We start from the raw sequence: 22,500 nt of genomic DNA on the forward strand, positions 1-22,500 counted from the left end.
CGTTAAACTCATTTTGCTTCCGGGGGCTTTGCCCCCTGGACCCCCAACGGGGCTCTGCCCCTGTACCCCGCTGGGGGCCTCGGCGGCCCCCAAACCCCTCGCCTGTGGGGGGCCCTCCGGCCCCCATAGCCATCTACTTTCAAAATACCTCCGCCTACTTAAAATCTTATTGACAGCCCTGATGCATCCTGTACACAGTAATGCTGTTAGGAATCTTAGGTCAACAACAGGGCCACTGAATGATACAAATTTATGACCAAAACTGTGGCTCAGCTTGTGCGTTTTAAAAGTTATTATAAAATTAACTTTGTTGAATTTTATCTTGTTCTTTCTCATTTCCTGCCAAAACAATATGGAATGATGACAACGTTTTGTGGAAGGCATATAAAACACCTGTCAGATTGTTTCCGGACTGTCAGATTGTTTCCGGACTCTAAATTTTTCGTTTATTACACAAGTTTGACCGTCAAAGTTGTGTATTAAACAACTTTGACGGTCAAACTTGTGTAATACACAACTTTGACGGTCAAACTTGTGTATTACACAACTTTGACCGTCAATTTTGGCGGTCAAAGTTGTGTAATACACAAGTTTGACCGTCAAAGTTGTTTAATACACAACTTTGACGGTCAAACTTGTGTAATAAACGAAAAATTTAGAGTCCGGAAACAATCTGACAGTCCGGAAACAATCTGACAGGTGTTATAAATAATTAAAACAGTATAATCTAAATTTAAAAACTTAATATATTACAAAATGCACTATGTAATAGCAATGCAAAGGTAATTACAATTCATATTAATTTTAAAATATCCAAAATAACATCTGAAAATAATTATGTAAAATCATCAGTGTTCTTAAATGTTATGGTAGAACTACGGCCAAAAGATATTCTGTCAAATTTATTTAGAGTGTTTTATAAGATTTGCTTTAAATGGTGCAAAAGAAGATAAAGACTTTATCTTTACGGGTAGACTGTTCCAAATTATACTGGCTTTCTTTCCTTTTCATTAACTATGCGTTAGATTGAATTTAAGGTTATCTTTTAGATTGTAGTTAGTCTCGTGCTTAGTAAAGAGATTTGTGATACTGGGTGGTGAGCACTAAGTTATAATAAGCTTGGTAAGCTATGCATGCCATTCTCTTTTTGTAGAAATATGATAAGGAGTGCCATTTACTTTAGATAAAACTTTATGCTTTGGGATAGAGGGGCTGAGATTATGAATAAGTTGAGCAGCACAGCTATGAGATTGCTCCAAAACCTGAACTTGAACAACCCTATAGAGAAATACAATAGGTTGCAATATTTATTATTCTTTGTCTTAACATGTATTAAGAAAATGTGTGCTATTTTCCTGAATTAACTGTTCCTTTCAGTTTTGTGGCCTTTGGCACAGAAGACATGTTGTAATGCAATTATAGGGAGTCGTCAAGATTATGTTTGCCACAGTTAAATGAGCCTTACAAATGTCTGTCTGTCAATAGGTTGCAGGTTTTTGTGGAACGTACACTGTAGATTCTAGAATGGAGACTTGCATTAGGCAAATTAGGAAGACTGTTGGCGACATGAAAGTTTTGGTAAGTACCAGTATAATAGTTTTTCCCTGAAATACAAGTGTTTATAGTCTTTCAAGGTATTTAAGGGTAGGATTTATTTTTGATATTTATCTTCCCAGGCATTATTGAGTGGTGGAGTTGATTCCACAGTGCTGGCTGCCCTCCTTCAAAAGGTAAAAAATAAGAATTATTATTACAGTATATGGCAAGCAATCCTCTGGCTAAATGGAACACTCTGCTTGGCTGGTTTTCGGTTGGGATTTTACAGTACAGACCATTACCATGGAAACAGTCTGTTTCCATATTTTTTGTCACTCCCTGGAAATTCATTTGAACGAAACACAAAAAGTTTTTAAAAAACAGAATTTAAGGACGTTCGCGCCCAAAACGTTCCCACGTACAGATTTTTTTTAAACTTGCCACACAGAAAGGTAATGATCTACTTTTGCCAAAAAGGCAAAAAAAAAAATGGGGGGTCACAGTGCTCGTTTTCGAGATCATGAGGTGCGTTTTTAGAAGATTGCATTACTTTAAGACGATCTTAGCTTACAACTGTCAGCAATAAAAAAGCTACATGAGTGAAATTTAGATCAGGTAAGCGTACTCAGTTCAACATAACTAATATAACTAAATTAACCTTTGCAGCTGATGTCTTTTTCTGAGGTGAAATAGACCTTGAAAAACGATACATATTAGTCTAAGAAAGAAAACTTCGGTCGCACGAGAGCATAAAAGGGCAAATATTTGTAACTTCTCACGTACAGATTTTTTTAGTTTTTTGTTAAAATGGACAAAATCAAGAAAGGAAGTGATCCACGGAAAGAAAAATGGGGGTCACCGAGCATTCAAGAGAGTAAAATCGCTGCGAAGTTCTCAAAGCGATTGTCTATTCGCACTGTCACACCATTGCGTGACATTTCCGAGAAGACCTGGGTCCACAGCTATCCCATGATGCCACATACTTTCATGTTCCATTCTTGTGTAAAATTTTTGCGCCTTTAGCATCTTGTTTCCCTGCGTGGTCTACGATGCATGACGTGTGCGTGACATGTGCAAAAAGATGTGCAGTAGCAATGGGCGCGAACGTCCTTAATTGTTTCATCACAATGGCACAAATATTATAGCAAGCAGAATTTAGGTTACATGTAAAAGGTTGCTGTTCAAAGTTGGCTGATGGAAGACAGAGATTACAAACATTCACTAAGTTTTCGCTCAAAGAAAATGTGCCATATAATCAACAACTTGCTAACCTCACTTGCTCAGGACCGTACTTGGGAATCTTGGCCATAGGTCTTTTTTGTACAGACCTCGCATACTGCCATGACCTCGGGCCAATATTCCACAGTACGGCCCTTGCGCTTGGTTAGTAAGAGGTTAATTACAGTACAAGGCTTGAAATTGCGACTGAATTTTTTCCCTTTAGGTTAGCAGTTGCCACTTTGCTGCTCTTTTTACTAAAATAAATCAAGAAATGACAAATTATTTTGTTTCTCACCTTGACTTTTCTTTCAATCTGAAGATAGCGTAATTGTTGCGTAATTTGCTGCGATGTTACGTGTACAACTCCATTCCTTCGATATCATTGGCCATTTTCAGCGGTTTATTTCAACAGAAGTATTGTGGGCTCATATTTTGTTTTGCTACACCGCTGACAACACAATGCAGCACGACGATTTTGCAACTAAATTTTGCGAAATTGGGACTACATTTTCGTATCTTGTCGCAAAATTGTGACTGGATTTTTTCGCTAATTTCAAGCCCTGAGTAACTGTAAAAGCTCGTGTATAAGCCATACTCGTAGATAAGTCGCACCCCCAAATTTCAAGCATGATTTTGAGCAAAAAAAAATAAAAACTTGAAAAAAGCACTCTGTTTGTTCACAGTTCATGATGTACTTGCCGAAATCTAATGCTGTGAGTTTGCAGCAACCTTAAGAAGTAAAAAAAGCTCCTAAAATACCTTTTAAAAGCTTATCTTTAATGATTTTCTCTAATTCTTGGGTCTGGCAACATTTGTCTTCATTGTGAAAGCCCAAAGTTGAAATAAAAACAACGACATTTGAGCGCAAATGAAGCGCAGGAAACGATACAAAATGTTTACTTAGTAACCACACAGAAAGAAGTCTGGACCGAGTCACGTCATTCACCACGATCAGAAGACAATGTGGACATCAGCTGTGCGTGTATGTCATGTTTATAAGGGGGTATGGAAGCCATGGATTGGAGACAAACATGTCACTAAACGAGAGTTTAACAACCCCATGGAAAACATGCCATGGAAAACATGCCATGCAAGTATTGAATGGCAACAAAACAGTCGGCCATTTGCCTTGTGAGTTCTCCCTAATAGCGTGGTATTTTCTCGCATGCGGTGGAATGATCAATGTTGAAGTGATTGGCCGAAGAATATGTTTGATCTTTATTTACTGAAGATTTTTATTTATTTATTTACAAAATTCGCCCTGAGGCAGGTGGGCATACAATAGAACACTTTGTCTAGGTCCCCTGCTAGGTAAACCCACCACCTAACCATCCCCCTAAAAAGAATTGATATCCATTCCCAGGAACCCCAATAATAACAGAAAAACCAAACGAAAGAAGTATTCAGAAAACAAGAAAGTTAACAAGAACAACTTATAACAGTATTGGCCGTTTTGGTTATAAAAATTAACGAACACGGGGTAAGACCACCATCGCCAAGCACATGCAGACGCATTACAGTGACACCTCCAGCCTTTCGAGACTTTTCAGTATTTTAAGGAAGTGCAAAAATAAATGGGACTGCCTTATGTTTGAGATGCTGTTCATAAGGGACTTAAAGCCTACTCCCGTGGGTTCCCAGTCTGGCTGGTTTAGGCCGATTTGGGTGTTAAAGAGTTAAAAAAACAAAAAGACTCTGTTAGCTCAAAACTGTTTTAAAATATTTTGTTTGTATCACTTCGCTTCGTGATTTTATCGTTTCTACTTTCATTTTTCATTTTAATTAGCAAGTTCTCCCTAGTGTATTTTAAGAACAATATTTGTATTCTTATTCTGTATAAAAATTCCTCCTTTCATTCCACTCAACTTTATATCTTGATAATGGTGTCACGTCGACATCAAAACATTGATTTTATAGCGTTAATTTTTGTAACCAAAGTTTTTAAAACCAAACTTCTTGTTAGATTAGCGGTTTTGTCATTGAAAAAAAGCCCAGGAGATCCCTGACGGGAACGCCCACTACAAAATTGAACAAGGTTATCTAGATTAATGTCAATAATTCCATAAATACACTTATAGAAAAAATAATAAATCAAGATATTCCACCCAGTAGTTAATGGGTATGAGGTTAAGGTTTAAAAGTGTGTGTTTTAGTGTTATTTGTGACCCTATACAAGCCAGTTTACTCCCTCTGAAATCAATGGTCTCGTATATAAGCTGCACCCACGATTTTGAGCCCTATATTTCGGCAAAAAGATGTGGCTCATACTCGAGTTTTTACAGTATTCTCTCAACTGCCAGGGCACAAACAGATGCCTATTTACTAAACATGACAGAGCAGAAGCTGGGGCGTCTGACCACAAATCTAGCTAGTTGTTAAAAGAAGCATTCAAACAGACACAACTGCGTGCAAATCCAATTCCCAAGCTTCTGGGCCACGCTGGCAGCTGCCATCGTTCTTAAATCTTTCACACCCTAACCATGAAGGGGTATACAATGTTTCTAATTTTTTTTTCAGGCGCTATCACGAGATCAGGTTGTAGCTGTGCACATTGACAATGGATTTATGAGAAAGAATGAGAGCCAGCAGGTGGAAGAATCACTCAAGCGACTTGGGGTTAGATTAAAAGGTAAAGTACACTAAAAGGCTGACACTGAAGAGCTGAAGTCTGACACTTTTACATGTATTTTCATCGAACTGGAACTACCTTTCCTTGCGGACAAGGGAACCTAAAAATAGATCAGTCTTTAAAAATGAAGTGACATAGGCTTACTATGGAAATTGTTTGCTCCTAATCATGGGCTTCTGCTTGAAAGTAAACATGTTTTTTTTGATGGATTACATGTACATGTATGTGTTATTGCAGTTTTGCAGGATTAACAAACTGATAATCATCAGGGCCTGGTTGTTCAAAAGCTGATTAACTTAATCCAGGATTAGCGTAAACTTTTGTTTCATGTTTTCAACTTTTTGGTGAAAGTTTCTTTCGCTTATTTCTGTTTTTCAAGATTGACTTCTTCGAATGTAAAGTTTTGCTGAATATCAGCGTTGAACGGCATTTGGAAGTAGAAAAATAAACTCCTTGGTTAAGTTTTAATCTGGGATTAGAATTAATCGGCTTTTGAACAACCGGGCCCAGGAGGATTAAGCAAAGTCAAGATGGTGAAAAAGATGATGCATATGGCAATCAGAGATATTCAGTCTTTGTGCTTGTTGCAAAGCTAGATTTGTAAGAGATTTTGCCCCTTTGGGTCGTTGAAGATAATTATGCCACTGTACAATGTAGTATGCAAAATACTGTATCTGCACTTGTGATCATCAAGCAATTGACAAAGTCATAATGTACGATGAGACTTGTCTCTATTGTTGGTTACCACAATATCATATCTTACACCAATGACCTGATTATTCTAGTTTGGTTGGAGTTAATTTTTTGTTCTTTTTGTTTGCAGTTGTAAATTGTGCTCTTCGGTTTTACAACAGCTCAACAGTAATAGCTGGCAGAAAGGACCAACCAACTGTCAAAAAACAAATCACAAAAACATTAAATGTTACAACCAACCCTGAAGAGAAAAGAAAAATTATTGGAGATACATTTATTAAGGTTAGAATTGAAGGATTGTACTGGCAAGTCCTTGAAGAAAATAAGAACTGGATGGAAAACTGCAATCCCGGTGAAAATTGTATTTTTAACTATATTTAAAATGACTTTTTTTTTCTAATAAGTAGATTTTCATTGAGACACTACTTGGTTATTGGTCTTCTTCCTGAAGAACATTGTGTTGGGTAGGGATGGGGAATGGAAGGCAGTGTTGGCCTTCTTTCCATTTTCTGGTTCCAAAAGGATGAAAAAGAGGTCTAAACTTTGTCTTTTCCAAGAATGTAGTAATTATCAAACTTCAATCTTGGGCCCAGGGAAAACCTCTGGTTATTCTTGTTTTTCCTTTGGTTGGTTTCTTCGGGATTGCTGTTTTTTTTTTTGGAAAGGGACAACATGTAACAATAGAGGTTTGGCAAAAGCAATTTAATTGATTAAAAACAACAAAACTGGAAAGTTTGAAGCTGAAAGTAGGCTTTGGCACATTATACTAGCATTGTTTTTAGCATAATAGGGTGGCAAAAGTATTGAGCATAATGCCAGCATTTTACAGTAGCAAGATTGTTCTATCGTTAAAAAGGAAAACATCTGTCTAAAGTGATGAAATTCGCCGAGAAACAGCCAATCGTATATATTTCTGAGGTTCTACTTTCTAGCCAAAACTAGAGAGAGCCTGGGTCTAGTCAATGGCCACATTCATACTGGTCAGTGGTTCAGCGTGTGCAGCCGTCATTGTTTTTTTTTTTTTTTTATTTGATATTCCAGAATGGACTGCTCAGGCAAATAGCCCATTTCCCAGTTGCTGCACGCCTCAGTTTCAAAGTGAGTCCTGGTGCACAACCATTCAAATGGAAATGAGTTGCGTATTCTTATGCAAATCAAACTCATTTCCCTTACAATAGTTGAGCACCAAGACTCACTTCGAAACCGAGACAAACAGCAACTCGGAAATGGCCCATTTGTGTCTATTATTGTGTGTGCATTGATGGAATTTTCAAGCATTTTAGCAAGGCCATAAGAGCATAGTATATGGTAAAAAAGTTTTGAGCATTAAGCATTCATTACCTTAATAGCAAAAATAATTATATTAGAAAATGTGCCAAAGCGTACTCAGAAACAAAACAATGTGCATGGATTGGAAAGGGAAAGGAAAAGGTGCTTACCTGTAATTCCTTTTATGATCTATGTTGTAGCTGTCAAGGTACTTTAAATGATGCATTGTGCAATGTTTGTTTCCAGATTGCTAATGAAGTTATCAATGAGCTGAATCTCACAGAGCATAACACGTTTCTGGCACAAGGTATTTTATAGACATTTGCTATTCACACACATTTACCTAGATATCTAACATTATTAAATTCTCAACCTCGGTTATTGCATTTCTCGTGCTCTGATTGGTTTACTCAATCTTGCTTATCAGCTCATGTACCTTAGTTTGACCCTATATGGCAAATAATTGCGCTAAGCATTGCTAAGCTAAAATTATTTTTGCCGGAAAGCGAAATTTCTCTATGAATAAAGCAAAAAAAACCGTTTTTGTAGAGAGTTTGGATCAATTCCGACGTTTAGAAGTACGCGAAAAGGTAAGAAGTGTTTTTGTGATTAGCCTGCGTCTGTCTGACCACCAGGTATTACACAACATCGCATCTTCATCAAGTTTTTTCGATTTCGCTCGGATTTTCTAGCTTTTTCCGCTCGTATTTCGTACTTCCAAACTTAAGGAATTTAATAAAACAATTATTCTATTCGCCCTTGTAGGATATGAGACTGGTTATAGCCAACTCGGCGCTACGCGCCTCGTTGGCTATTTAACATCTCATATCCAACGCGCGCTCATGGAATAATTGTTAATTAACTTTACAAATATTCAAACTACAGATACCAAACGCACAATTTCACCCTTTCACGTGCAAGCAATTAAGCAATAAAGGTTCTAATACAAGTTGAAAAGGGGAAAGCCTTCTATTCTTGGAAGAGAACGCGTTGCAAGTCCAGTTAAAGCGGTGTTTTTCCCGATAAACTCAAAATTGCAAAGATTCTTCCTGTTTTTAAAAGCGATGACCTTTCTCTGTTCTCAAATTATCGGCCTATTTCTATTCTCCCCTGTCTCTCTAAGGTTCTTGAGAAACTCTTTTACCTCGGGCTATCGGAATTCCTTACAAAGTTCAATATCCTTAATCATCACCAGTACGGTTTTAGACCTCATCACTCTATTGCTATGGCTATCTTAGAGCTTGTCAATAATATTTATGAAGGTTTTGAAAACAATCAGTACACTTTCGGAGTCTTCATAGATCTTAAGAAGGCTTTTGATACAGTCAACCATGAAATACTTCTGGATAAACTAAATTTTTATGGAATTAGAGGAATTCTGTTAGCCTGACTTGCTAGCTATTTATCTCACAGACAACAGTGTGTCATGGTTCAAGACCATACATCTACATATAATACGGCTGTATGTGGGGTTCCACAAGGTTCAGTCCTTGGAACTTTACTTTTTCTTTTATACATCAATGATCTTTTTCATGTCTCACATCTCCTGTCAATCATTCTCTTTTCTGATGATACAAATATCTTTTTTCGTCATAATGACTTGGCTACCTTAGTAACCATCGTTAATGTAGAGCTCGCTCGTGTTTCTTCTTGGTTTAGTGCTAACAAACTCACTGTCTATCCTGACAAGTCTAAATTCATCATTTTTCACCCACGTCGTAAGCAGATTAACCTCTCAGATATAAACATTTCTATAAATAATTCCCCCATCACACGTGTGCAGGAAGACAAATTCCTTGGAATTATCATTCATGAAAATCTCTCCTGGAAACCGCATATCTCTGTTGTCTGTGATAAAGTCTCTAAGATAATTGGAGTTTTGTGCAAGGCAAGGCGATACTTACCTTTGGATACTCTGAAAACTATATATAATGCTCTTTTCCTGCCTTACATCAATTATTGTACTCTAATTTGGGCTTCTACGTATGTTTCTTACCTTGAGCCACTTTATGTACTTCAAAAGAAAGCCATCCGTATAATTACTTTTTCACCCCCACGCACACCTTCTAAACCCCTTTTCTCTAAAAATAATTTTATTTCGCTCCATTCTATCTTTAAATTCCATGTGGCCTGTTTTGTTTTCTCACATTTTAACAATATTCTGCCTACTCCTGTTTCCTCGATCCTTCATTTTAACCATGAATATCACGATTATTTGACTCGTTCACGTTTTAATCTTCATAAAACCAACCACAAGTATCAATTTGTTATCACCTGGCAGGCTCCTGTTATCTGGAATGATATTCCGTTAACAGTGCGCAACAGCCTTACATTAAGTAACTTTAAAAAAAATTGAGACTGCGTTTTCTGAATGCTGACTTCGTATATTGAAAAATTGGCTATGGAACTCATTTCCCTTAATTCGATAGTCTGATCAAGTCCCTTGGGACTAAATTGTAAACTTTGTGGACAAATTGTTAATGTTTTGTTTTTGTTTTTGTTTTTTGTTTCCTGTTATTTGAATACAATTTCCTATTATTTGGAACAATTATACTAGGAGTACTTGTTTATGCAATTTATTTAATTATATTATCCTGTGTGTTTGTAAATTAAGTAGTCATATTTAGTGGTATAAGTATTTTAGTTAAAGCCTCCTTCTATTCATGCAAATTTTTCAAATTATGTTTGCTGACCATATGCCATTTAAGCCTCCGGCTTCCTTGGCTGTTCTCATGTATTCCTCAGAGTTTGATGTGTAACAATAAACAATGTGCATGTCAATTTTTTCAAAACCAACGAGAGGCAAATTCGAAGATAATGAATCGCAATGGTCAAAACGCATGCCCTGTGATATGTTTGCTGACTGTGACTTGAGCCCACTGTGTCTCGCGCACTCCTTTACCGTAATTCTGCTGTTGTTGAGCCCGTAGAACATGTGAAGTAGCACGTGAGGAATCGGTCGCTAAGTAAACCACCGTGCATGCTCAAAACAGTGTGTTTCTACCCATGGGAGACGTCTTTTCCCGTACTCGTGAGCCCAGTGAACGCAAAAGAAAAGAGACCTTCTAGCAGGGAACGCCTCAAAGATTTACTGGATCGGTTTAAATGTCTAAGTGATAAGAAATGAAGTGAACGTTCTTCTTTTGAGGCTGCTCTCACTTGTATGATATTTTCATACAAAAAACTATGAGAAGAGAACTCCAGTATTCAAAACTTTCTGTTGCTCTCTTGATGCTTCTTAGGTACTCTTCGACCAGATCTTATTGAAAGTGCTTCGTCTTTAGCAAGCAAGAAAGCCGATGCTATAAAAACACACCACAATGACACTGAATTGGTGCGAAACCTTCGAGAAAAGGTATTACCAATTAACTGTAAGCCTGAGCGGTGTCAAAGTAATATGTACGGTGTTTTTTTATGAAAAATATTTTATACCGACGACCTTGCTAACTGGGGTGAGCGCAGCAATTTTAGATTTTGCGAATTCACAATATCGTAATCTAGGGTCTTAAGATATTTAGCAAGGTCATGAATGTGCTCAATTTCTGCGCCAACTTACTATTTGGGTGAATACCTAGTAGGCCATTTCCGAGTTCGTGTCTGCCTCCTCTTCAAAGCGAGTCTAAGAGCGAAGTTTCTGTGGTGGTAATTATTTCTACTTTACATATGAATGAAAACTAATTTTCATAACAAAAACTTCGCGCTTAGACTCGCTTTGAAGAGAAGGCAGACATGAACTCGGAAATGGCTTAATTCATTGGTATGGTGACGTTACACCGTTGGTCTTGGTGAGTCATATCAATTGGATCAATAGTTGTCTTCTCTCCAGCCAAGAATAAGAGCTTCAGGCTTAAGACTCCTGATTGGCCGAAAGTAATTGCTAATGAGCTACCTGGTTTGGTGGCTTAAATTTAATTAGAATTCTATTGAAATTTGCCGACTCGCTTATTTTTAAGCAAGTTGGGAAAGGAACCGTTTTCACGGACTTTTCGGTTGTTACTCGCTAAGCGACCTGAAAAACCGCTCGTGAAAACAAGGCCATTGTCTTGTAGCGTTCTCTTAAGCCTGGTTTTCACTATCGACGCAAGCACAAGCGTAAGCATAAGTAGCTTATGCCAAGTAAAAATTGAACGTTGACATAAGCATCAACTGCGGCCTCCGCCATTTTCTTGAAATGCTCAGACGCGGGAAATCTGGAACGAGTGCTTTAATTGGCCAGACGTAGCAAACTTCCTTGTGCTTATGCCGTTTCGCATTCACTCAACGCAGCAAACGCAAGCATAAAGGAAAAAGAAAGATTTTGATCCTTGTGATTGCGCTTGTGCTTATGCTTGCGTGAAGCGCGTTTTCACGGTGAAATAATAGGGAGCTTAAGCAACGACAACGGCGACCTCAACGAGAACGTCATCTCAAAATAAAAATTTGCGTTATTTTAATCGCTTCGTGATAATTTCAACGTTTTTAATATGACAAGGGTGTGGTAATTCCTCAAAGATGACACCAGTCGGAACGGCACTCCATTTTAGGAGAGAAAATGAAAATTTATCCTTAAGTGCTGACGTTCTTCATAAAACCAAAAACTTGGCTATTTCACGTTGTTGTTTTGCTGACGACGGCAGCGAAATGGACAAAAGTGAAAAACGCACGTGCACAGCGTGCAAAGCTATTGTTTTTACCCACTAAATATGCAAATTTCTGACGTTCTCGTTGCCGTCGCCGTTGTCGTTGCTTAAGCTTCCTAATCTTGTGCTTGCGTCGCTAGTGAAAACCAGGCTTTGGCCGTCGTAGTCGACCGTGCGTAAGGCACCCTAATTCAGTCAACCAAACAACATCTTTGTTGACAGGTTCTGCCCCAGTTTTCAATTTGCTCATGAGTTAAATCGCACCTTTGTTTTCTCTAGTGAAACTGAGCAACTCTGATACTTTACTTTTCCATTCAACAGGGAAGGGTCATTGAACCTTTATCCGATTTCCACAAAGACGAGGTCAGGGCTCTGGGAAGGGATCTCGGTTTACCTCCCGACATTGTTCAAAGACATCCTTTTCCCGGTAGGTCAGTTGCCAATGCATGAATTCTCGCAGGTATTAATTTTAGATATTCAAGGACTTAAAGTGGTACTATGATAAAAAAAATGAAATCTTTTTTTCCTTTGGATTTCAAAACTATTTTAACTGAACACTAAGTGACCCAATTAATATTCTTGAGAGAGGTGGATCGAGGAGAAAAAGACGTTAAAGACTCACTAGTTTAAGAATGCAATGCGTTTGTACGCGACTGAATTAATGTGCAGGACGGGAGTTTCGGGCTTTCAGATTTTTAAACTCTTGTTTTGCATACATTAAAAAATTGCATTTACACGCTGAAATTTTAAGCTGTAGTGCGAATGACGTCGCTTTCCGTAGATCTAACGCTCTGAGGTCGAGTCGGTCAGTTTTGAATGTGAGTAATGGTGGACCTTGAAGTCCAAAACTGACACTCAAAATAAACAGCCTTTGGATAAAAATCAAAGCTCAAAATTTTGCTCGGCAGGTGTTAATCAAACACACTTTCAAAATCTGAAGGAAAAATGGAAGTGATCTTTTGACCATAGTACCACTTTAATTGTTTGTTCCCTAGCTTTCATCGCCGCGTTGATCGTTTCCCCTCTCCCTTAAGTTCACCCCTTTGCTCCCATCTGTTAGCCTCGTCTTGAAGAGTGTGTGCTCACTTTCAGGCCCTGGATTAGCCATTCGCATCATATGCGGTGATGAACCTTACCAAGGAAGTGATTTCGCGGAAACAAATATTGTTCTTGGACAAATTGTTGACTTTGTAACTGCCATAAAAAAGGTAAGTATAGAAAAAATTAAGCTAAGCCTACTAGATGCAACGCGTTCGCTTCTCTCATCGTCGACGCAATTTGTATAATTTATCTTAATTCCGAATTGTAATTCCGTAATACACTTACAAAAATTTCTTGATCGATTCTCTCGAAGCATGTTTGTACATTGCGTTCAGTTGTTATTCGGCTTCGATAAACTGTCATCCGAGTTTTAGTACTCCCGTTTGTACCATATTTTTTGTCATTATGTTTAAGATTTTGCCCGCCGTAAAGACAGGTGCCAAATGTTTCTTTTCTTATTGAATCTAACTTTACCTTGTTTTCCTTTGTTCAGCCCCACTCACTGTTCAGTCGTGTTAAACTAAGTACAACAGAAGACGACAGAGAGACGCTTCTACAGATCACGTCAAAGTACAAAATTGGTGCCACTCTCCTGCCAATCAAATCAGTTGGTGTCCAGGGAGACGGGCGAACATATAGCTATGTGGTGGCGCTATCGAGCAACGATTCACCGGACTGGCAATCGCTTGTGTTCCTCGCTAAACTCATTCCGAAAGTCTGTCACAATATCAATCGGTAATGCTTTCGTTCATTATTTTTAGCACAAGCTTTTAAAGAGTCGTAACAGCCAAGTTTGACTTAAGTCACTTTGCCAGTTCTATCACACACAGACACTCGAGGAAGCTCAAACTCAATGCGCCTGCGTAGAACTGAAAACAAAAATAGGCCAACCACAACACAAGCCATTATGAGGCGCTTAATTACAACATGGTGGTTTTCTTTTTTTTTCTAAGGCCCGTCCACACGTATCCGGATATTTGTGAATCCGCAACATTTCTTTGGACTTAAAAAAATATTTCCATCCACTCGTAGCGTATTCAAATCGAACTTGCCCGTCCACGCGTATAGGTATCTGGATTCACTCTAGTCCTGAGGACTCCTCAAGGAAACAGAGGCAGAGCATGCGCAATGAAGCCCTCGGCAGCCATCTTGAGAATTAATTTCACCGTGAAGAACTGGGGTCGATCTTGTTACGTCATCCGTATAAAAGATATCCGGATTTGGTGTCCACACGGTTCTGCATTCATAGCGGATTCAAAAGTATCTACTCTGGAGAACGTATTCAATTCGCTTGATATGTGTGGAAGGAAGGCGTATCCGAAAAGAAAAAGTTGCGGATTCAAAAATATCCGGATACGTAGACGGGGCCTAAACTCATGTTTCCAGTTCAACAAATTATGCCGATTTGTGTTTTAGAAATCAGACTAGTGGCAGAAGAAAAGCTATTTTGGTGTTCTGTGATCTTGTTCGATCATAATCTAAAATTAAACGGGCAATCTTCGACGATACGGCGGCCATTTTGAATTAGATTGTTCCAATACTTATTATGGGGTGCCCAGTAGTAATTTTGTCCCACTGAACATCCCATAATATCTTTTTAAACAGTAGAAATTAAAATGGCCGCCGTATCGTCAAAGTAGTCTATTTTGGTTGGACAGTGTCCGACTTCCTAAAATTGTCGGGTTTAGAAGCCGGTCATTAAAATTATTCCTCATACAGTAGAAAAATTTCGTCGCAAAAAAAACCAATTGTAAAAATCAATTGGACTAAGAGGGAGCCCCAATTCTCGTTTTCGTCTGATAGAGGCTCTTTTCTTCGACACTAGACTGGTCACACGATGTCAGCAAAAAAGACAGCGATGGTGCATTTCTCTTTGATGTTATGCAGTACTCTGACTGCTTTAACCGTGTTAAAAGTGGCAGTGTCTTTTTTCAATCGTGTGCTTATCTCGACTCTATTTTCTGTTTTTTTTTTTTTCCATACAGGGTTTGCTATACTTTCGGTAAAAGGATAAAATTTCAGATCCAAGACATTACATCCACCTTTTTGTCAAATGGTGTAATAAGCACAGCAAGGCAAGCAGATCACGTGGCACACTCTGTTCTGCGCAATCACGGTAAGAAAAAGGGGCCTTTTTTTTTTACTCGGCGTATTTTGTACCTCCCGTTATCATTTTTTAGCCCGCCTAGTTTTGACTGTTCAGAGTCCCTTCAGGGCTAAACTTTAGACACCTTGCCACGTTTCCTAACGTACTTGACAGAGTGGATCGGCTGCTCGACAGTCGCGTATTCGCCTTTGTCACACGGCGGCCATATTGTCCCGGGAGACCAAAAAAGCTTTGTTTTACCACGCCAAGCCTCACCCCCATGGTTTCTACTGCGAGGCTTGGCGTGGTAAAACAAAGCTTTTTTGGTCTCCCGGGACAATATGGCTGCCGTGTGACAAGGGCGAATGTTATAAGCTGCTCGACTGGCTAGGCATGTCGGTTGTCAACGAGCCGCCAAAAAGGGTACCTCTGTCGTTCTTGTATCATTAGTAGGGACGAACGAGCCGTTGAGCCTTAGAGCCACCAAAAGATATTATACTTTCTTCATTTTTTTACCTCTACATTAAGACGACAAAAGTGTTGAGACTTCGACTCCTTTTTAGAAATGTTGGACAATAGGCCATTTTCGAGTTCATGTCTGCCTCCTCTTCAAAGCGAGTCTAAGTACTAAGTTTTTATCATAATTAGTTTTCATTCATATGTAAAGTAGAACTAATTACCATCACAAAAACTTTGCACTTAGACTCGCTTTGACGAGGAGGCAGACATGAACTCGAAAATGGGTTAATCCCACCTTAATTCCCCCCCCCCCCCACAAACAATAATATATATATTTTTTAACGTCCAGTACAAGTGGAAAATGTAACGTCGACATGAATCTACTTTTGCAGCTCATTGTAGTTTTGACTCACGACCTACAAAACTATAATGCGATTTCTTATTTCCACTGACTTCCGTACAACCTCTTCAAATGTCTTCAAATTGTCGCCGCATATTTTTTTTCCTGTTAGGTATACTGTCTCAGATTAGCCAGATGCCTATCGTTCTAATACCAGTTCACTTCGACCGCGATCCAATCGACCACATTCCATCTTGTCAGCGGTCTGTCGTGATCAGAACGTTTATAACCAACGATTTCATGACTGGCGTCCCAGCGACTCCGGGAAAACACATTCCTGTAGAGGTAGGTTAAGTTGTGCCTTGTGCGTAAAGTCACTTGAACTTAAAGGTTTCTGTGTTCATCCTTCTTGCCGAGTCGGTTTTCCGACTGATCCACGGTTTTGAGGGACGACTGTAGGCTGTAACCACCCTGCAAGCAGAGCCTCTCTAAAACTCAGCAGGGGTGAGCAAGTTAACAAAGGCTCTGATGGCAGGGTCGGTTGTAACATACCTTTGAAGTCATGTTTTGAGGTCTATTAATTAAGGAATACATACACATGTCCACGTTGCTTTTCCTTAGAAACACCTCGTGTTAAAACGTTTCTCAGTTCCGGGGTTTCCACCGAATTACTCAAACAACCCCAGGTGATCATGTTTGTCCACATAAGCTTTGCCTTAGAACCGCTGGCGCTTTAAGACGCACATTCAACTGACGGACTCTTCGACCGTTTGTTTTGTTATGGAAATTCGCATTGCTTATCGTAGTGATATGATTGGATTAATTTCAGCTTTGGCGTGATTGTCATATGTCAAAATTGTTCCACGGCACGCAATTCCTGTAGCGAGGGCTTTAAACGTCTCTCAGTTCAGAGGGTATGAGTGAATTGCCTGAGCCAACCCATGAAATCATGTTTGCGAGGCCCACGACCCCCCAGAACGAGCTCCTTTCGACCAAATGCGTTGATTTTTCGAAATGGGACTAAAGCAGACTCTCCTGTGGCTCGCTACGTGTTCAAACCCCTTCAAAGCATTTTATGGAGTCTTCTCATGAAACTTCAAATTCTTTTACCGCCAAGTCATAAAACCAAAGCGTTTTCTCTTTTTTTTTTTTTCAGATTTTAAATGAAATGGTTGAAAGTTTACAGGATGTTCAAGGAATCTCGCGCGTTCTGTACGACTTGACCGCGAAACCTCCTGGGACAACTGAATGGGAATAAATGACAACAAATGGGACCAAAAAAATGACAGGGGGCTAATGCCCGACAAGGCAATATGAGAGTTATTTGAATTAAGAATTTCTACGAGGAAGATGGTGAAACGTGGTTCCAGTTAACTTGTATTCTTGCTCGTTGGCGGCAAAAAATAGACCGGCTATCCGGCGTTCCATGGAAAAAGAACAATTGCCATGAGTTCACAGATTAAGTGCCCCCTATTTTATTTCTGCCACTCACGAGAAAGAATTCTATATCAAGTGATTTAATAAATCGAATGTGCTTCAGTGTTGTCTGTACTCACATCAACAACGATATTTGTCATCACAGGGGTCAAAAAGTTGCGGACTCACGAGGCGCATGCGTTGTCTATGACATTCTCGCAATCTTATTGGCTATTACACGTTGACGGGAGCAGCGTCGTCTGGACTCTTATCGTCAACGGCAAATTAACCAATCAGATCGCGAGATTACAAGCAATTGACCTCTATCTTTTTCGTTTTGTTTTCCCATTTCAGACCACGTGATGTTACTCTAGAGAACAGTTTCTTTCAAATGTCGTCTTATGCACGTGCTTATGTACGAACAACTAATGAAAAAACAAAAGGAGAATTTTCTTTAGAGCATCACATGGTCTGAGCTGGGAAAGCAAAACGTAGAAGCTAAAGAAGTCAATTTTGGTAGAATAGTATGTTTGAAACGGAGAATGAAAGTAAGATTGCTGTGCGGTTAATATCAAGCCCCATGAAACCACAGCTTCCAACTCTTGAGTATATGGGAATTTGCGGGAGAAGTTAAGAGTTACTTTTGAACATTTATAAAGTTCTTAGAAAAACGTGTGCTTCCAAAATTATATACCAAGGAGATGTGCAAGTTCAGGCGTGTTTTAATTAATTTATTGATGATTTATCACCACATAAAAAAAACGTTTAATGTTTCCTCCTAAAGTTACTTTGGGCCCTTTTGTGTTTAATGCTTAAACTGTTACATCCTTGGTGTTAGAAATAACCTCTGTAATTATCACATGAAATCACTACATTTGAGTTTTTCCCCTTGTGATACTACAACACATTTTGAGTGGTTACCGTTGCAAACAAGGTTTGACCACAAAAATACATGACCACATATAATATAAACTTGTGAGGAACTTAACGGCCATACGAGCAAAGAAAGTTCCTCGTTTCATCTCATAATCTTAAATCTATAATGCAGTAATGAGAATTACAAAAATATGTGACTAAGTCAAATTTATTTGTAAGTAGAGAAGAGGACTCGTGTAAATATTAATTTGAAAAGCAATAAAACGCTTTGAATATCTTTAGTTCTTGTTACAGTCCGTAATGTTTGCAATGAGTCACAAACTTCTTAGTATTTTCATACCTTGTCTTAAATTGTGCAAAACCTCTTTACAGCGTAAGCGCGGCATTCATTTTCTTTCATAAATGTGCTATTTCTAAATAAAATTTTCTGTAATCGTTTATTGGGAGCCGCGGCAAGGACAACTTCATCCTACGGGTTGCCGTACCCACACATCCCCCCCAGGAAAAACGGGGGGGGGGGGAGGGTGGGTACGGCTACACCTTGGTTCGAACATAGTAAATAGAGGGGAATGGTTATGAAACCCGACAAATTTCTCTGTTGTAGGTTTTTGTTCTCTTTTTTGGCCTTGACCGTGCACAAAACACAACAGTTGTTTGCGCCGTACTGGGAACTAACCAATAGAAACGTGTTGGTTACGTATTTTATGCATATTGTATGAGCGCAAAACAAAAGATTGTGCACGGTCGTGGACTTTCTAACCTAACCCTAACCTAACCCTAACCCTTTTTTAATCAACGACTGGAAATTCTCGAAACAAACAAGACCTAAGACCTAACACAAATTTGGACCGAGCGCTGAGGGAGCTAATATATATCTTTTTTATCTTCAAACAAACACGACCCACCCACCCACGCGATTTAGCCTCACCGCTGAGTTACGTGTTTTGCCCAAACTCAAAGTAACTTGTTTGATTTCAGTTCATTTCTTGCCTGGAAGCTGCATGCAGATATCCTGAAACTTGAATGTTAAAAAGGAGAAACGAGATAGAATAATAGAAAAATAGATTTGTCAATCTTTTATGACAAGCAGAAGCAGCCTGTTGTTTGCCGTTTCACATTTGCATATATTATGTTAATCTGTTATTTATATAGTTTTTCTTATTCTGTCGTGTCCCCAATTTGTTGCAAAAACTAAATACATCCACACATTAATAAAGTATTTCAAGTATTTCAGGTTCAGTTGTTTAGGTATCTCGCTCAATTGGTAGAACATTGCAACGGCATGGTAGATGTCGAAACCACTTGAATTTTGTAAGTGTCTATAAAGAGAAAATAATTGCTTACATTGTCCCGTTAAGTAAGAGGATCACTTCTATCTTTCGTCTATGGCCCGCTCTTCAAATAAATACATTTTCTTTCAATTCTCATAAAAACTGACGAGGAGGGTGGAACAGACCAGAAGGAGCTTTCTCTCTTTCCCCTGAAGGTCATTAATGAAAAAAACTGAATGCTTTAAATTTTGTCTTCAACTTAAAGGGGGAGTGTCACGCCATACCAATGGCCATTGAAGTGCACTGAAGCTATTCTTTGTTGTTTGCAGCCAAGGATGGAAGGGATGGAAATGGTCGAAACTTGAAAAAATAGGCCAGTTTTTTTTAAGTTTGGAGACACTGAAAGTCGCCAAAAGTTAAATACGAATAGCTCATTGTGCCATATTGTATCAACTCAGTGAGTTGTCAGGAATGTTGTAAATGTGAGCTAGAGTACTAATCACTTGACTCTTTACCCAGTTTTGACCTAAAAATAGTAAATTTAGCATGACAGTCCCCCTTTAATTTGACAAAGAAGTTCAGTTAAACAAACATGCCTTTCGAGAGTTATGGTGACCAAACTATTCTCTCTTTTCAGTGCTTCCTCGATAAAAGGAAATAACAGGTATGAAATTAGGCTAGTATGAAATTGGTCTCATCTAGTTTTCGCAAACAGCAAATTTTAGCCCGCTGTTTGCAATTTTCCAGTAAACGCGAAACAATTTGTCTTTCTATTGAAAGCTAACAGTTTGAAAATGGGTGCGTAGACTGAAAGAATAAGAGCACTCTAAAATGATTTAGTATCACCCGACTAGTGGACAAATGCAAATACTGCATTTTAATTGGCTACTCTACTGGAGGACTATTAGCAATAGTCCTCGAGTAGCGAAAAGCGTGACGCTTTCTTTCGTTTTAATTCAATTAAATATTTCTTCAACTTGCATTTGCTAACTTTATAATTGCCTTTTCTGTCATCACGCTTCATCAAGACGACAGTTATTCAGGTTTATGCCCCTAAGAATGAGGTAGAGGAAGCTGAGAAGGATAATTTTTTATGATCAGCTGCAAAAGATCGTGGATGAAGTACCGCGCCATGATATGCTCTCGGTCGTAGGCGATTGGAATGCAAAAGTAGGTGAACAAGTTGGAGAGAAGGGTATTGTAGGAAAGTTTGGTATGGCGTGAGAGAGAAGTGACAATGGGGAGCGAATGGTGTCTTTCTGCGCATCAAATATTCTTGCAATTTGCGTCTAATATGTTTCCTCATAAGAGCATTCATAGATACACGTGGACTTCACCAAATGGCCAACATCACAACCAAATCGACCACATGGCTGTTCGCTCCAGTTTTAAACGATCAGTAAAGCAAAGGATGGATCAGCCCAGGGAGCTGGATAAAAGGAGAAAAAAGGAGGCAGCTTAAACAAAAGGTAGTTGTTACAAGGTCAGAAAGGTTGAGACTCAAATTGCATAAGGATTACACAAAGAAAGACATGGAATTGAAGAGAGGCTCGAGAAAGGATAAGAGAGAGTGGGGTAATAGAATAGCTCAAGCAGCTGAGGACGCTGCTAAGCGCGGGGCAGATGAAGAGCGTTTATGATGCCACAAGGAGGATATGTAGTGAACCACCAAAGAAAATTGGAAGGGAAGTTGTTGACCAACGAAGATGAGGTGCGACAGAAGTGGAAAGAGCACTTTGCAGAAATATTGAACAGACCGAACCCAGAACTAGTGGCTGAGGTGGTGAGCGAGGTGGAGGTGATGGACGAAATACCTTCAGACCCCATAACTAAGGCTGAGACAAGGAGCTCCATTGTCAGCATGGGCACAGGCAAAGCACCTGGGGTGGACGGTTTAACCGTGGAGCTGTTCAAAGCTGGTATGACAAAAACAGTCGAAAAGCTACACGACCTCTTCTGTGCGATATGGGTTAGTGAGACTATTCCTGCAGATTGGAAGAACGGTCTTAGTGTCAGGTTACCTAAGAAAGGGGATCTCACTAAGTGCGGAAATTGGACAGGGATGACTCTTATGTCTGTCGCGGCAAAAGTCATGGGCAAGGTGTTGATCCCAAGAATATCAGATGGTGTTGATGAAAATTACGCAAGGATCAGGCTGGTTTCAGACGAAGAAGAAGTACGATAGAGCAGATATTCATCCTTAGAAACATCGTGGAGCAGACAATAGAATGGAATTCTAGCTTGTATATGTGTTTTGTCGACTACGAAAAGGCCTTCGACAGCGCCGACAGGGAAACCTTCTGGAAGATTATAGAGAGTTATGGGATCCCGCCAAAGCTTGTCAGAATGGTCAAGGCAATGCAGGTCAAACCGGTTGGTTCTATGTGGTCTGGTGTGAAACAGGGTTGCAATATGTCGGGATTCTTGTTCTTGCTTGTAATAGACTGGATCATGAGAAGAACGCTAGAGGGTGACAACACAGGTATCAGATGGAAGCTGCGGTCCAGGTTAAACGACTTGGACTTCGCTGACGACATTGCTCTTTTATCGAGCACAAAACAACATTCAACAGAAAGTGAGAAACCTCAACATTAACAGCAAAGCAACAGGGTTGAAGATTAATTCCGAGAGGACCAAACTCCTTAGACTGAACACAACCAACAACGAAAAGGTGCAGGTTGATGACCAAGACATTGACGACGTAGAAAGTTTTGTGTACCTGGGTGCTCTTGTCAGCACCTCTGGCACAGAAGATGACATCAAGGCAAGGTTAGGTAAAGCAAGGACCACGTACAGCAAACTGGGAACGATTTGGAAAAATAGTCAGCTTACCAGCAAAAACAAGATCAAAATCTTTAAGTCTAACGTCATCTCGGTACTGTTGTATGGTTGCGAAACCTGGAGAGTGACCCAAACGGAGGAGAAAAAGTTGGATACGTTCCTACACAAGAGCCTTCGCCGGATACTAAAGATCCACTGGCCAATGCGTATAACCAACGAGGAGATAAGGAGAAGAACGGGGATAGAAACGATCAGCAGACAGG

The 22,500-nt window shown here is 39.3% G+C and overlaps 2 protein-coding genes across 2 annotated transcripts in view; one reads left to right on the plus strand and one right to left on the minus strand.

The window, feature by feature from the left end:
* The window catches only part of LOC137997988 (GMP synthase [glutamine-hydrolyzing]-like), a 28,021-nt gene extending 9,559 nt beyond the window's left edge, over positions 1-18,462 (plus strand). Inside the window, exons 7-18 of the mRNA XM_068844360.1 lie at positions 1,486-1,578; positions 1,677-1,730; positions 5,275-5,386; positions 6,210-6,361; positions 7,595-7,655; positions 10,591-10,703; positions 12,289-12,394; positions 13,060-13,175; positions 13,502-13,743; positions 14,994-15,124; positions 16,066-16,238; positions 17,050-18,462. Of these exons, the coding sequence (XP_068700461.1) occupies positions 1,486-1,578; positions 1,677-1,730; positions 5,275-5,386; positions 6,210-6,361; positions 7,595-7,655; positions 10,591-10,703; positions 12,289-12,394; positions 13,060-13,175; positions 13,502-13,743; positions 14,994-15,124; positions 16,066-16,238; positions 17,050-17,151 (1,455 nt within the window). The 3' untranslated portion in view covers positions 17,152-18,462. The remainder of the gene's footprint in view (positions 1-1,485; positions 1,579-1,676; positions 1,731-5,274; positions 5,387-6,209; positions 6,362-7,594; positions 7,656-10,590; positions 10,704-12,288; positions 12,395-13,059; positions 13,176-13,501; positions 13,744-14,993; positions 15,125-16,065; positions 16,239-17,049) is intronic.
* Positions 18,463-19,246: 784 nt separating this feature from the next.
* The window catches only part of LOC137997987 (uncharacterized), a 31,208-nt gene continuing 27,954 nt past the window's right edge, over positions 19,247-22,500 (minus strand). The window contains exon 21 of the mRNA XM_068844359.1: positions 19,247-22,500. This exon is cut by the window's right edge and continues 648 nt beyond it. The gene's annotated coding sequence lies outside the window, so the exon portion shown is untranslated.

The sequence above is a fragment of the Montipora foliosa genome, chromosome 3 (assembly GCF_036669935.1).
Source record: "Montipora foliosa isolate CH-2021 chromosome 3, ASM3666993v2, whole genome shotgun sequence".
Classification (NCBI taxonomy): Eukaryota; Metazoa; Cnidaria; class Anthozoa; order Scleractinia; family Acroporidae; genus Montipora; species Montipora foliosa.